This window comes from Piliocolobus tephrosceles, chromosome 19 (assembly GCF_002776525.5).
Source record: "Piliocolobus tephrosceles isolate RC106 chromosome 19, ASM277652v3, whole genome shotgun sequence".
NCBI lineage: Eukaryota > Metazoa > Chordata > Mammalia > Primates > Cercopithecidae > Piliocolobus > Piliocolobus tephrosceles.
The window spans coordinates 24,262,985-24,278,558 of NC_045452.1; the positions used below are offsets into that span (position 1 = coordinate 24,262,985).

General features: G+C 56.0%; 1 protein-coding gene across 3 annotated transcripts in view; it reads right to left on the reverse strand.

Annotated features, from left to right (window-relative positions):
- Nucleotides 1–5,850: 5,850 nt before the first annotated feature.
- The window catches only part of NFAM1 (NFAT activating protein with ITAM motif 1), a 51,762-nt gene continuing 42,038 nt past the window's right edge, over nt 5,851–15,574 (reverse strand). The window contains exons 4-5 of one of the 3 annotated variants that reach the window (XM_023221839.2): nt 12,410–12,499; nt 5,851–10,632 (exon numbers count right to left, since the gene is read on the reverse strand). In XM_023221839.2, the coding sequence (XP_023077607.1) occupies nt 12,453–12,499 (47 nt within the window). In that variant the 3' untranslated portion in view covers nt 5,851–10,632; nt 12,410–12,452. The remainder of the gene's footprint in view (nt 10,633–12,409; nt 12,500–15,574) is intronic. The other 2 variants (XM_023221836.2, XM_023221838.2) reach the window with 2 other exon arrangements.

A 15,574-nucleotide genomic window follows, 5' to 3' on the forward strand; every position in this document is an offset into this window, starting at 1 on the left:
TGGCGAGCGTGGGATTCTTCAGCCTACCACAGAAGGCCACCAACCAAAGTGGTTCAGATCATGGATTCTGAAGCCACTGCTGGGGTCTGAATCTCAACTGCACCATCTGCCAGCTAGGTGACCTTGGGCGAGTTGTTATAGCTCTCTGAGGCTCAGTTTCCTCATCTGCGAAATGGGATCAGTGCCTACTTACCACCACAGATAAAAACTCAATAGGCATTTAACTGTCAGACAGGTAGGGGGAGTTTCATGTGCCAGAGCCTGGACCTTGAAAGAGGCCCCAGCAGGGCCCTTTTGTAGGAGGAAGGGAGGAAGGGCAGGAAGGGGGACGGGCAGGGCAGGTGGAGGAAGAAGCTGAACCATGTCCCAGGGATGTGTGTGTGTGCTCTGTCCTAAGGGTAATGAACAGGGGACAACAGAAGGTGTTTAAGTAGGGCAATTTTTTTTTTTGGTTTATTTTTGGTTTGTGTTATTGAAATGTAATTCACATATTATAAAATTTACCCTTTTAAAGTGTACAATTCAATGAATTTTAGCATATTCTCGAGGCTGTCTAACCATCACTGCTGTCGCATTCCAGAACATTTCCATTACCTCATGAAAAATCCCTATACCCATTAGCAGTTTTTTGGGTTTTTTGTTTGTTTGTTTTTTTGAGACGGAGTCTCGCTCTGTCGCCCAGGCTGGAGTGCAGTGGCGCGATCTCTGCTCACTGCAAGCCCCGCCTCCCGGGTTCACACCATTCTCCTGCCTCAGCCTCCCCAGTAGCTGGGACGACAGGTACCCGCCACCCGCGCCTGGCTAATGTTTTGTATTTTTAGTAGCTATGGGGTTTCACCGTGGTCTCGATCTCCTGACCTTGTGATCCACCCACCTCAGCCTCCCAAAGTGCTGGGATTACAGGCACGAGCCACCGCGCCGGGCCCTGCCCGGCTAATTTTTTGTATTTTTAGTAGAGACGGAGTTTCACTGTATTAGCCAGGATGGTCTCTATCTCCTGACCTCATGATCCGCCCACCTTGGCCTCCCAAAGTGTTGGGATTACAGGCGTGAGCCACCGTGCCCGGCCAGCAGTTTTTTTTTTTTCCTAGATGGAGTCTCACTCTGTCGCCCAGAATGGAGAGCAGTGGCACCGTGTCGGCTCACTGCAACCTCAGTCTCCTGGATTCAAGCAATTCTCCTGCCTCAGCCTACTGAGTAGCTGGGATTACAGGCGCCCACCACCACACCCAGCTAAGTTTTATATTTGTAGTAGAGATAGGGTTTCACCATGTTGGCCAGGCTGGTCTCAAACTCCTGACCTCTGGTGATCCGCCCACCTTGGCCTCCCAAAGTGCTAGGATTACGGGCGAGAGCCATCGTGCCCGGCCGTCTGGCTAATCTTTGTATTTTTAGTAGAGATAGGATTTCACCGTGTTGGCCAGGTGTGGGCCACTGCGCCTGGCCCTCATTAGCAGTTCTAAAGCTCTCTGCAATCTTGAACTCCAGGCTTGAACCCAGGAAGAAGGCAGGGGTGTCTTGAGCACGACAATGACCATCTATATTTCTGGAACTGGTCACTTGGCTGTGGGTCCTACCCTTATCCCTAAGACTCAGCTGCACAGACTTGTCCCAATGGGTCGGGAAGGACAGCAGCTCTCCTGGCTCCACGCCCGTCACATGACATGCCAGGGTTCCCCACCCGTAAGGGGCAGGAGATTGTGGGGCTGCTGGAGGAAGCTGCGAGGGCATTTGAGGCTGAGTGCTGGCTAAGCAGCAATGGCTCATGCTGGTAATCCCAGAACTTGGGAGGCCAAGGTGGCAGGATCGCCTGAGCTCAGGTGTTTGCAACCAGCCTGGGCAACATGGCAAAACCCGGTCTTTATGAAAAATACAAAAAATTAGCCAGGTGTGATGGTGTGCACCTGTATCCCAGCTACTCGGGAGACTGAGGCAGAGGACCACTTGAGCCCAGGAGGTTGAGGCTGCAGTGAGCTGTAATCGCACCACCGCACTCCAGCCCAGATGACAGAGTGAGATCCTGTCTCAAAAAACAAACAAACAAACAAAAAACAACAACAAAAAAACACATTAAAAATTATTTTTGGAAAACCATCCAATCAGTTAGAGAAAGAGAAAAAAGGAGCTTCTCCAGTGCTCCCCACACACCTCTGTCACCCACCCCTGGCCGGGCTCAGTTCTGCTGGGTACTTGGGGGAGTCCCAGGCCCCGAATGGTGAGGGACATGTGGCCTAGCCTAGAGGCAGCTGCGGCAGGAGGGAGGCCATCTGGTGAGGCAAGAGGTAGCGGTCAGGACATTGCTGAGTCCGCTGAGGCATCCCCTGGCAATCACAAGGGCTTCTGGGATAAATTAGCAGAACCACCCTAACAGGGCTCATGGCCCCTGACGCAGGCACGTGTCCTCGGAGCCTCTTGACAGCCTTGGCAGCCAGGAATCCAAGGGAGGTGGGGGAGGGGAATGCCGGCCTTTCCCCTGTGCCTGGCCTCGCCTCCAACAGCTCAGCACACAGCCTCCCCAGCTCTCGCCATTAGGCAGAGGCTGCTGGCCTTCCAGAGCCTGCACTTTTCATTGCCTTGCTTCTCCTGGTGGTGTGGGTGCAGCAACAGTCTGTCTCAATTTTCACACATGTAAAATGGGTCACATACTAATTAAAGATCACTTCCTGGAAATCAAAAAGAAAAATTCTCCCTTTTCACTAAGAACAGGTGTTGAATCACCAGTAAAGGAAAAGACTCCTTTATGTTTTGAACAAACAGCTCCTAAGCCCCTACTGTGAGTCAGGCAAAGACAAAGAGAGACAAATGAGGTATTTGCCATGCTTGGGAAACTCAGGAATTCTGGGGGGAGATGGATGTGTGTGAATTGATTCAGTTCGAAGAGGTCAAAGAAATAAGAGGATCGAGTAAACTGCTTGGTGTGGGAGGGGGCTTTAAGGAAGACTTCAGGGTGGAGGTAGCATTTTTATTTTTATTTTTTGAGACTGAGTCTTACCCTGTGGCTGATATCTGTGGTGTTTGCCACCACACCCGGCTAATTTTTGTATTTTTAGTAGAGATGGGGTTTTGCCATGTTGGCTAGGCTGGTCTCGAACTCCCGACCTCAGGTGATCCACCTGCCTTGGCCTCCCAAAGTGGTGGGATTGTAGGTGTGAGCCACTGTGCCTGGTTGGAGGTAGCATTTGAGCAGGAATTCCTCAGGCAAATAATAGGGTTCAGGGCCTCAGGGCAGGGAGAATGGTAGGAGCCCAGGCTCAGAGGTCGGGAGCTCAGCAACTTGGGGAACAGCCGACATGGATGGAAGCATGAATTGAGCTGGGGTGACTTTGGGCCAGCAGGAGTCAGTCAGAAATGAGCTAGTAGACTCCATGAAGATAGGACTGTCCATTACTTATTCCAGCCACAGCACTGGGCATGACACATAGTTGGAGCAACAAATGTTGTTAAAAAAATGAAGGTATGGCCAGGCATGGTGGCTCACACCTGTAATCCCAGCAATTTGGGAGGCTGAGGCAGGCGGATCACTTGAGATCAGGAGTTTGAGACCATCCTGGCCAATGTGGTGAAACCCTGTCTATACTAAAAATACAAAAAATTAGCCAGGCGTGGTGGCACACACCTGTGATCCCAGCTACTTGGAAAGCTGAGGAGCCGAGGCAGGAGAATTGCTTGAACCTGGGAGGCAGAGGTTGCAGTGAGAGGCAGAGGTTGCAGTGAGCCAAGATTGTGCCACTGCACTCCAGCCTGGGTGATAGGAGAGAAACCCTGTCTCAAAAAAAAAAAAAAAAAAAAAAGCTGAGAGTGGTAGCTCACACCTGGAATCCCAGCATTTTGGGAGGCCAAGGTAGGTGGATCTCTTGAAGTCAGGAGTTTGAGACCAGCCTGGCCAATATGGTGAAACTCCATCTCTACTAAAAATACACAAAAAATTAGCTGGGTGTGGTGGCATGTGCCTGTAGTCCTAGCTACTCCGGAGGATGGGGCGGAAGAACTGCTTGAACCCAGGAGGTGGAGATTGCAGTGTGCCTAGATCATACCACTGAACCCCAGCTTGGGCCTCACAGACAGGCTCCATCTCAAAAAAAAAAAAAAAAAGAGTGAAGGAGTGTTAAGAACCCTGAATGTGAGATGAAGGGGTTGAGCCCTGATCCTGCGGACAGTGGAAACCACTGTGAAGTTTGGTATAGGGTATGAGGTAGGGGTTATTAGAGGTTTGGCTCTCCCAGCACCAATTATTGAAAAGACTGTGACCCACTGAATGATGATGGCACCCTTGTTGGAAAGAATTGACCATTACCATAAGGTATGGCCGGCTTTTGAGAGAGGAATGATGTGGTCAGATATGTGCTATAGAAAGATCAGGTGAGCCTTGTTTGGACTGGGAATGACTGGGAGGAGGAGGAAGGGTTGGAGGGAGGCTCTTATGGGTGGACTTGATGGCAGCAGGACAGAAGGGGCATCTGAGAAGAGACATCCCTGGATCAGCCCATGGCAGGGAGCAAGGTACAGGGCTATGTCCCAAGCCAAGGCCAGGATCTGGCCCACTTAGGCCTGTGGAGCTCACTGGGGGATGGAGATGGGGCAGGCAAGGGAGAGACAGAGAAGATGCCCCCACTCCTCAGCCCCTCAAGGTCCTCAAAGTGGTAAAATAGAACCCACTCCAGATACAGCCATTTGCAAAGTCAGTTTTCAGGTAATGACAGGATTGTAAAGGCAAAACAATGCCAATTACACAGCATTATCCGGGATTATAAAGCTTCTAAGAGGCGCCTCACACCTCCAGGCATGCAGTGCCTGGGAATTTCCAGGGTAGACTTGGAATCAGAGCGTCCAGGCTGCCAGGATCCAGGCCTCAGAGCGGGTGTGGGCTGCCGGGGAGGCCCAATCCCTGGGGCTCTGTGGACCTGCTTCCATTTCCCCAAGGAGATAGAATACCGGGAGGCAGGAGGACCCCCCAACTTACACACACACAGAACATACACACACGCACACACACAATTCTGAGAAATTGGATACGAGGAATGTGAGGCTGCCAGCCCAACGCTGAAGGAAATATGTCCTTCCATGGGCTTCCCTAGTCCTGGGGCCACCACATCCCTCCATGACTCTTTCTGTCTCCTCCATCACCTCCCCCATCCAGCCTCAGGGACAGCAGGACTGCACACACACCAAAGCAGCCCAGCATTGCTCCTCCTGGCTGTGTGACCTGCAGCCAGTCAGCTTTTCTCTGAGTGGCAGCTTCTGCTTCAGTAAAATGGAGAGATCACCCCTGCCCACCATCACAGACTTATTTTCAGGATTAAATGAAATATTCTAGATAAAGAGTCTGAGGAATAGAAACCAGCCCAACCTCAGCACCTCGCGATTTGGTGGTGACTGTTAGAACAGTGAACTTCTACACACTGGGCCCCAGGAATCCCTCCTCATTTCCCTTAGAGAAAGTTTTGCAGATGTGTGTGTGCACAAGGATATTCCCTGCAGCCCCTTATGTGAGGTTGAAAAAATCATAAACAACTGAAAAGGCCTTCGATAGGGGCGTGATTAAATTACGATCCATCTGTCCTGCAGGATCCTTTGCTGTAATTGGAGTCTGGCAGCTCCTGCGTGCTGTCTCCGGCAGATCCCACCACGTGGGGCTGCATCAGCAAAGCAAGTGCAAACAACACCTACAGAATGAATCCGTCGCTGCTGTTCGGAAGCCCACACGGCGCTCCAGATTTTACATGTTCACAGGTAGGCACCTAGATGCCATAAAAGCAGCGACGAAGAAAACACTCCCAAATGACCCGATCGGTTACTGCTGGGGAGGGGATGGGTATGGAGGCTAGGAGGTGGCAGGTGCATCAGAGGGAGTTTCACTTTGCTGTAGTTTTAATGTTTCACTGCAACATATGCCTCTGTCACCCACATATGTCACCTCCAGACACACACAAAACACACGCGAACACCAAGTGCAGAGAGTCTGGCTTGACCCTTCTCAGTCAAGGCTGAGGCCATCATTCTGACCACAGGTCAGGGAAGGGAGACTGGGGAAGCCCCTCAGGTGGGCAAATGACATCCCCTAGCATTGCGAGGAACGGAGTGACGCCACTCAGCCTGGCTGGACTGAGCCAACGGCCCACCTCTCCTGCAGAAGCTGTCTGCCAAGAAAACTATTGAGCTACATAAAAATCCATCCCTGAAATCCCAGAGGCATCTTTAGAATGGAGCATGGCCTTTAAATTAGAATGTGCTTAAAAAAAAAAAAAAAAAAAAGAAGAAGAAGAAAAAGGAAAAGCAGGTTTTGCCCGTAACTTGAGTTCTTTGAGTTCAGGTTTGTGAGAGTGGGTGGCAAGAGCACTGCCTACCCTGGCCAAGGCCACCAGGCTCGGGTCCTGCAATATTGGCTGAAAGGGAACCCCAGCCCCACTGGGTTCAGCATAGCACTGGCGCATGTTCCCATGGAAACTCTGCTGCCAGAATCTTCTGGAAATGTTTGCTGAGGAGGGGCCATCGCTTAGCACACCCACTTCAAGTTCTGAACTGGTGGTAGAGGCTGGGCACAGACTAACCTCCAGAAGAAGTCCATGGGCCCTCTGCTAGGGTGGCCCCAGACTTCCCTGGTCCTACAGGACAGCCAGCGGCCTCCTAGCTTGGTTCTGGGCCTCTGCCTGCAAGCACACATGGCAAGGAGGGCTTCCGCAGGCTCACAGAACAGAGTGGCAAGGCCGCTGCTCCCAGAGGCTGGTTTCCCAGGATGATTTTCTCAAGCAAGCGCTGATAGAGCAGAAGCCAAGTGGCGGGGGCGGGGCGGGGCGTGTTGGAGGCTGAAACCCACCGAAGGGGTCAATTTCCTAGAGGCGGGCAGGGAAGCCTGGGTGGCCAGACATGGCTGAGATGTTTCTGCAGAGGGGAGGTTGGGAAGACCTAGGAGGGCAGGGCAGGCTGGGCCCAGAGAGACGGCGGGAAATCCCACTAGGCCAGGGGCCAGTGGGCGAAGGGAAGCATCAGCTGAGACCCAGAGACACGGCTGCCCTGCCGGAAGGGGAAGGGGCCTGCAGGGCTGCCTGGGGCTTCCCTTCCCCACCCTAACCCCAGTCCCCACCGAGGACTGCTCACATCCGCCGGTCCTGGAAGGTCCACAGCTCCCCTTCACCTGGGCCTCACCGACTCCACTCAAGCCACCCCTGCCCTTAGCTTTTCCCCTCCAGGCCCATTCACTCAGCTCCTGCTAAGCCAGCACCCTCCTCCCCTCACTTCTCTGCTTAACTTGCCCCCACCCCCAGCTCTGGGCAGCCCTGGCCTGTCCACCTGATCGTGCTACCCCGTAGGCACTCCTTAAAGGCATGGCTGCAGAGAGCCCAGGGACCCAGCTCCCAGGGTGGCCTGCCTCTCACTTAGACCCCTCTGTACTGCCCCAGCAGCCTGTATCTTCTGAAGGACGAATCTTGAAGGAAATGCACACCCACTGAGCTTCTGCCTGAGCCAGGGAGTCCCCATCTGTCCTTTCTGAGACACTGAGTGGCGTTTTTGTTTATTTGTGTTTTGCTTTGGACAGAGCACGCTCTGTCACCCGGGCTGGTGTGCAGTGGTGCCACCTTGGCTCACTGCAACCTCTGCCTCCCAGGTTTAAGCGATTCTCCTGCCTTAGCCTCCCGAGTAGCTGGGACTACAGGTGCATGCCACCACACCAGGCTGATTTTTGTATTTTATAGTAGAGACGGGGTTTCGCCACGTTGGCCAGGCTGGTCTCGAACTCCTGGCCTCAAGTGATCCACCCGCCTCGGCCTCCCAAAGTGCTGGGATTACAGGCATGAGCCACCAAGCCCGGCCTGAGCTGTCTTAACTGTCACTGCAAACTGAGGCTTAGGTGGCCAGTGACTTGCCCAAATCCGCAAGTCCACAAGTCCACCTGTGAGAGGTGGAGCAGGGATTCAAGGGAGGCCCTGGGGCCACCCAGCCTGCGTGGCTCTCAAAAGCAATTTTCTTCTCTTCCCTCCTCCACCCATTCATAGCGGAAAGCAAGCCTGTACCCCAGGAGCTTCCATTCATGCCCTCTCGGTTCTTCCTCCTCCCGCCTGCCCCATGCACCTCCCACCCTGAAGTTCCCTGCCACCCGTCACCCTGCCCCAGCTTGTCTCTGCAGGCTCTCAGCCCTGGGAGCTGGGGAACAGGTGCTCAGTCCTCTTTGTCGCCCACAGAAGTCTCAGAACATTCTTACCCCACCCTCCCTTGGGTCAAAGCCCTTTAGGGTCCCGTCCTTCCATGCTGTGCCCTCCTCCTCCTCCTCCTCCTAGCCTCTCTCCTTGCTCACTGAAGACTTCAGCACCCACTGCCTCCCAGCCTTGCCCTGAACCAAGCACAGACGACCACCACGCTGGCAATGTCTGTGTCCACCAGAGGGGTGATGAGTCAGCCCCAAGAACCTCCTAGGCCACAGGAAGGAGTTGGAATTTTATTCCAAGTGAGGTAAAAACCATGCAAGGTATGGAGCAGGGGAGGGCCAAGGCCAGGTGTGGGTTTAATCGGGATCTGTCGGGGTCAGGGCAGCCACAGGGAGGCCGTGTTTGTGATGCCTGGGCCAGGGCACGGTGGTAAAGTTCAACCCAGGCTCCCCTCTCTACCCCTGAAAAAGACTGGAAAATACTGAGTCCTAGCCAGAGATCCAGGGTCCAGGAGCTGAGATCAGAGAGGCCCAGGTGGGGGAGGCAGGCCCAGTGAGGTGGCGCTCTCCTGGTCTTGCTGGCTGCAGTATTCCCAGGGGAGCTCACTGCACCCTGAGCGGCATTGTCCCCCATTGCTCTGACCCTTGCCCCTGCCTCGGGCTGGTGGAGCCAGGAGCCTGGGAGACCCCTGTGCACACCTGGCAGCTTCACCTCCCCAAACAGGCCTGGAGTTCATTCAAATCCAGCCTCTGGGAGCAGGGGCCTTGCCACTCGGTTATGTGAGCCTGCAAAAGCCCTCCTTGCCGTGTGTGCTTGCAGGCGGGGGCCCAGAACCAAGCTGGGAGGTCACTGACTGTCCTGTGGGACCAGAGAAGTCTGGTGCCACCCTAGCAGGGCCCAGGGACTTCTTCTGGGCCAGTCTGTGCCCAGCCTCTACCACCAGCTTTCCTTCTCTGCAGGGAGGGGCGTGACCTGCAGAACCAAAGGTGCCTCTGTGAGCTGGTAGCCCAGTGCTGCTTGGGGGCAGGGCCAGGGCCTGTGCCTTGGGTACCCCCCTCACCATGGGCACATTTGGGGTTGGGGCATCCCACATGGTGGGACGGGAGGATTGACCTGCCCATTTCACAAATGAGCAAAGGTGGGAGAACTCAGGGAGACATGGGGGAGCGGAAGGAGGAAGCAGAGCCTAACAGCCCGGGGCCGTCCGGCCCCCAGCCACTGCTTGCCTGTGGATGCGTTTCTGGCCACAGTGCAGGGCTGCTGTGAGGAGGAAGTGAGGGTGATATGGGCACTCAGAACAGCAGAAATGGCTCAGGGCCAGGCACTAGGGAGCCACTGTCCCCATGGGGCCAGAGCTTCTGCCTCAGAGGGACCTTCCGGCTGCCCTTGAGGGTCCCAGCACCAAACCCCACAGTTGGACCACTTGGGACCTCAATCCACAGGGGGCCAGAGCTGGGGCCTATGACAGATAAAGAGAGCAGGAAGACTGGATGAAGCCACAGGTGGTGGGCACAGGATAGGCCAGACAGAAGGGACTTTGGGGGACTGCACGTTGGGTAGAAGGAGGGACAGCTGAGGTCCTGCAGTGGGGCAGGCCTGGAGCAGAGGGTGACCAAGGAGATGACACAGTGCGCATACAGGGCCAGACCAATGGGAGCGGGGACCCTTGGGGGAGGGGGAACTTCAGGCCATTCATTCAGCTCCTCCCCTCATCCATCCCTCCGCCCTCATCCCAAACATGCCATAATCTCCTTCCTCACCGGCTTGTACCCAAGCCCTCTCTGCCCCCCGCCTGCTGACCACCTCTCAGCCATGTCCTGGGCCTCCAGATCTGTCCCTGATCCCAGTCTTGCTTCTGCGGGGTCCATCATCCTTGTCTGTCCCCTAGACCTCCCATGCCAGCCCCTGCTCCCACCCTGCCTGGCTGCCTCGTGCCTCTGGCCCAGCTGGGCAGGTAGGGGTTTGCATAGCTGCTCCCCAGCTCCTCCACACCTCGGCTCCCCACACAGCGCTGCTAAGGGGCCCTTGCAGGGACCTCCCTCAGCTCAGAGGCTGCCCTGCTGGCTGAGGTGCCAGCTCTCTGGTGCCAAGAGAGCATGCTGCTCTGTAAGCGTGAGGCGGTGAGCAGGGCTCTGGGCAAGAGTGGCATCCAGGAAAGCCCTTGGAGACTGAGGGGCACTTTGCTGGTTGGGCCAGGGAAGAAGGGCCTGCCTGGCAGAAGGAACAGCCTGGGCAAAGGCCGCAAGATGGAAAGCCTTGGCGGCTGGGGCATAGAATGGGGGCAGTGGGGCATGCCAAGGCGGGAAGGGCCTTGAATGTGAGATGATGGGTATCCCTGGCGGCCTTACTCCCAACTCAGGTCAAGTCCTTTGGTAGCAGGGGTTGCCCTGTCCTCTGACCAGGGCAAGCTCTGTGGGCAGTGGAGCCCATCCTAGAGATTTTCATAGACCAGGTTAAGTTCGCCATCATCTTTGAATCTATGCAGTCTCTCCTGGATAGAAAAGAAGAAAGGGAGGGAGGGAGAGAAAGAGAGAGAATGACCGTTAGGTAGGAAAAGAATGAACTTGCACTAATTTAGTTTTAGCCAGAGGGCAACAGATTACGTCCTGTGTAGCTTTGATGGGGGGCCTGCCCTCTTTCTCCAAACCCACCTCCCCAGCCTCTTCCCCCACCACGCTTCCCACCCCTGCTCGCTGCCCTCCATCCACATGGCTCTGCCCTTCCAGCCTCAGAGCTTCCCCCACAGCTCTGCCCTCTGCCTTCTGTCCTCTGTGTGGGATGCACCTCCTCCCAAAGACACATCTGTTCCATGACTGCCTCCTACTCATCCTGCCTGCGGGTTCGTCTTAGGGTCCGAGGGACCCCCTCCCTCCCTGTCCTGGCTGGTCCCTCCCAGACGACCATCCCTCACAACAGGGCTACAAATGCCTCTGTGTGTCCATGGGGTCAGTGACCTGTTCCTGCAGACTATGGCTCCCAGAGTGCAGGGACATGCCTAGTTCTCCTGTCCAGCACCCCGGGGCCTGGCACAGGGTGGGCACTGCCTGAGATGGCCCAGGTATCCCTGGAGATCCCAGGGTCGGGGAAGCCCTGCTTTCACTCAGGGTCTAGTTGACGGCTGAGTATAGAAAGGGCTTTGAGAATAGGCGATTTAACAAACAGTGCCAGCCTGGGCCAGAGAAGGCCAAGTGCCAGCCGCCCACATCCCCTGATGGATGCTCCAAGAGGCCTGTGGGCTCCTGTTCTGGCTGAACAACACCTCACACTTCACAGTGCTGAAAGCCCTGGTGCAGATGTTATTCAGCTTGGAACACGTTTGAATTCAGGGGCAGTTGGTATTGCAGGAAATCATTGCTCATCCACTTTACAGATGAGCAAACAGGTTTAAGAGAGAAAGTATGTGCCTGGTGTGGTGGGCCCGTTAATCCCACCTTTAATCCCAGCACTTTGGGAGCCTGAGGCAGGTGAATCACGAGGTCAGGAGTTCGAGACCAGCCTGGCCAACACGGTGAAACCCTGTCTGTACTAAAAACACAAAAAATTATCTGGGTATAGTGGTGGGCACCTGTAATCCCAGCGACTCGGGGGGCTGAGGCAGGAGACTTGCTTGAACCCGAGAGGCAGAGGTTGCAGTTAGCTGAGATCCTGCCACTGCCCTCCGGCCTGGGTGACAGAGAAAGACTCTGTCTCAAAATTACAAGAAAAAAACGAAAAAGAGAGAGAGAGATGGTTAATATGGGTAAGATGCCTGAGGCCCTATCATGACAATCACAGAGCCCTGACCAGGCCAGCCCAGCTTCTCCTAGCTCACACTCTAACTCCAGACTCTAGCCAACACCAACCTGGGGGCAGCTGGCAGCCTAACACCCCTGTCTGATTGGCCAGTGTGGACACTGTGCCCAGTGTTAGTTACAATAGCTCACAGTGCATGGGCACAGCTTCTAGGCAGCTTTCTCAGTACAACATTCTACCCTCACTGAACATCTATGAGGTAGGTACTGTTAGGTTGCTCAGTCTGCACACAAGGAGATTCAGACACAGAGAAGTCAGACACCTTGACTAGGGCTGCACAGTGGCTAAGGGACAGAGCAGGAACTCAGGCCCACCAGTCCTCCTAACCGGCCGGCCAGCTGCCACCCAGAGAGGGTTGGGATTCCACAGCAGGTGGCTCACTTCCATGTCCCATTTGCCCCCCACCCCCACTTCACCGGTGATAGGAAGGTCAGATGGAGTGAGAAGCCAGGCGTGGGGTCCCAGCGCCTGCGTACCTGGGAGAGGGGGCTCTGCTTGGCGGTGGGTGGGCAGCCATCTTCACTCTCGATGCAGGCGTAGACCTCGGTCTCGCGGCGCTGCAGAGCCTGCAGGAGACGGGGTGCCAAGGTCAGGGGCAAGTGTGCAGAGGGGCAGTCCCCAGCCCCAGCAGCCGGCCCCCTGCCCGTTACACACCCCACCGTGGGACCCCAGGCGAGGGCAAAGCCCAGCTACATCTTTTCACCTGCCACCCCCTTTCCCAGAATCACCTTGCCCCTTCCCTGCCTGTACAGGGCTGACCCCTTTCTGTTCTCAGCCACCTCCCTAACCCCCGTTAAGGTCCTCCAGTAAAGCCTTGTGTTCCACCTGGAGGGTTCTATCCAGGCTTCCACCTGGCTGGCAAGAGGAAGGGCCAGGCCTCCTCCTGCTGTCCCTAGGCTCTTAAGGGCCTTGCAGCCAGCAGCCTCCTGCATGGTAACTGTGGCCACTGCTCCAACAGGATGCCCCCATGACCTCTGCCTTTACGCCCCTGTTCAAAGCCCCCGCCCCCGTGAGGGTCCTCCCCCCCCCCCCCCCCCCCCCGTTCTCCCCCACCCCCACCCCAGCCTGTATTCAAGGGTAACCCAGGCACCCACTGGGGTCACACTCCCTGGCCATCGAGCATGTGCCCTGCTGGGGGATTCCAGAGTCCGGTCCTGGTTCTCAGCACACCCCTCATCCCCCTTGCCTGTCAATTTCCTTTCATGTCCCTCAGCCACACCTCCCGGGCCACCTGGGCTGCCGTCATCACCCATATGAGCCTCCCTGGAGGTGTCAAGCTCCTGCCACCCACTCTCTGACCACAGGCCCCCCAAAGCCCAAGCCTCCTCCCAGGAAGCCCGGGTGAGTGTCGAGCTCAGCTGGGCTTGGAGGCCCTGCCCCTGGCCTCATGGCTCCTGCACTGGGTCATGTCAGAGTCCTACTCCCATCAGCATCTCACCAGACTGGCAACCCCTTGAGGGCAGGGACTATGCCTAGTCTATGTCTAGGTTTCTGATTATACAGCTGTGCCTGGCACAAAAGGAGCAGCACCAGATGAACTACGGTGAGGGGGCTTCCCCATCACTTGGTTGTGTCCTAGGCCCACTCACTCTTGGCCCAGCTAAGAGAGGCCTAGCCAGAGACCTCAAGATGGTAGAAAGAACTGGGACTTTAAAGTTAGACAAGAGTAGGTTCGAATCTTGGCTCTGACTTCTGACAGTCTTAACCTCTCCATGCCTCAATTTCCATGTCTGTAAGATGGGAATAATCACATCTATTTTGGAGGTTCAATGCATGATTAAATGAGATATTGTGCACAAAGGGCCACGCACATAGTCAGGGAAGTAGTACGTGCTTAATAAGCTGCTGTTGAATGGTCAAGAGAGGCATGATGCCTGCCCACCTCCCTCTCTGGGATCACAAACCGGACCCTCCCTCAGAACCTGTTGGGCTTCAGAGCAGAGCTCACCAACAGCCTAAGCAAGAGCAGAAGCTTTTCCTTTCTGAGTGTGTGTGTCATATGGATGCCGGCTGGTTGCCAAGGAGGCGGTTTCCCTGGCAACAGGCAAGCAGGGGTTGCTGAGGCAGGCTGGAGAGACAGGTGGTGCTCAGAGGCAGGAGGAGGGCGGGAGGCGGGAGGGAAGGAGGGAGGGAGGCAGGCGCCAAGAGGCAGCTGGGCATGAAAATCCAAGTAATAAACCATTTGGCGTTTGGGAGACCCTCACTTCAAGGGCATCAGACACGGGGATGGTGGGGCGGACCTGGGGACGAGTTCAAGGGGTCTCTGAGCCAGAAACAGGCTGGGTCTGGGGAGAGGGGCTTCCAACCTGCTTCCTTGTAGGAAAGGGACCATGTAGGAAGAAGCCTCATTTCCAGTGGAGAGAAACTTCCAAGGCCTGCCCTGCCTTGTACAGCCTTCGTACCTGCCCGGAGCACCAGCCACAGCCTGGCACCCAGGATGGGAACATCCCTCTGTGTTCCTGGGCTCCCAACCCTCCACCCACCCAGGCCCAGACCCCTTCGAGGTCTCAGATCTGACAGTCTCTCTGAGCTGGATGATTCTGGTCACAGATAGAAGGGAGGGGAGCACCCTCCTTGTCCATGTCTCGGCAGGGGAACAGATCTGGGGTTCCCTCTCCCTCCTGTCCAGCTCAGCCGGGCTGCCCAGAACATATGAGCCCAGAGAGGGCAGGCGATGCAGGGCCAGAGAAGACTAGCCTGCCCTGGGACGCTGCAGGCCCCCAACCCATACAGTGGGGCAGTCGGGGAATAGGCAAGTGGGCGGTGGTGCAGTGGGCAGGGCAGGAGCAGCTGTGGGGCTGAGGGCAAGGGAGGCTGTGGAGGTGGCCACCAATTAGCAGCTGCTGAGTGAGGCCTTTGACAAGTCCTGACTGCTGGAGTGCATTTATATGCAGGGTATGACCTGCATCACCAGACTGTGAAATGCAGGGTGCAGCCTTGGCAACAGGACACCCTTTGAGCCCCTGAACCATCCCCTCCTGGCCCTCCCTTAGGTATATCTGCTGGGAGATTGCATAGGCCTTGGAGTGGGCCACTTGTGGGGCTGGGGCTGGGCTGGGCTGGGCTGGGGGTTGGGGGCTAGAAGCTGGGCTGGGCTGGGCTGGGTACTGGGGCCTGGGGGCTGGGCTGGGCTGGGTGTTGGGGCCTGGGAGCTGGGCTGGGCTGGGCTAGGTTGGGTGTGGGGGCTGGGGGCTGGGCTGGGCTGTGGCTGTTTGTATGGGATCCAGGCCCTCCAGGCCCTTTGCCTCCTGCTGCCCAGTGGGCAATGGTGCCAACCCCAGTGGCCATCCAAATGGCAGAGGCGTGAAGTCAATGCCGAGGCCTTCCTCCAAGCAGGCTGAGGCTAGAGCTGAAGTTAGCGTCCCTGGACCTGGACCTAGTCTGAGAGTCCTGGACATTGGGGGTGATGGGTGAGATCTGGGGGTGTTGTTCGGGAAGGAGCACACTCCGTGGAGAAGCAATTCAGCTCTAGACCAGGCACTGGCAATGGGGAGCCCCTAAAGGCCTTCCTCACCAGGCATCAGAGTCGTGTGTCAGAAAGGTCCCTCCGGGGACAGCTCGGAGCAGGAACAGGAGCAGGAGGGACTGGAGGCTGACAGCGAGATCAAGGATGCTGGGCCAGGCTGGGCTGGGACAGAGTC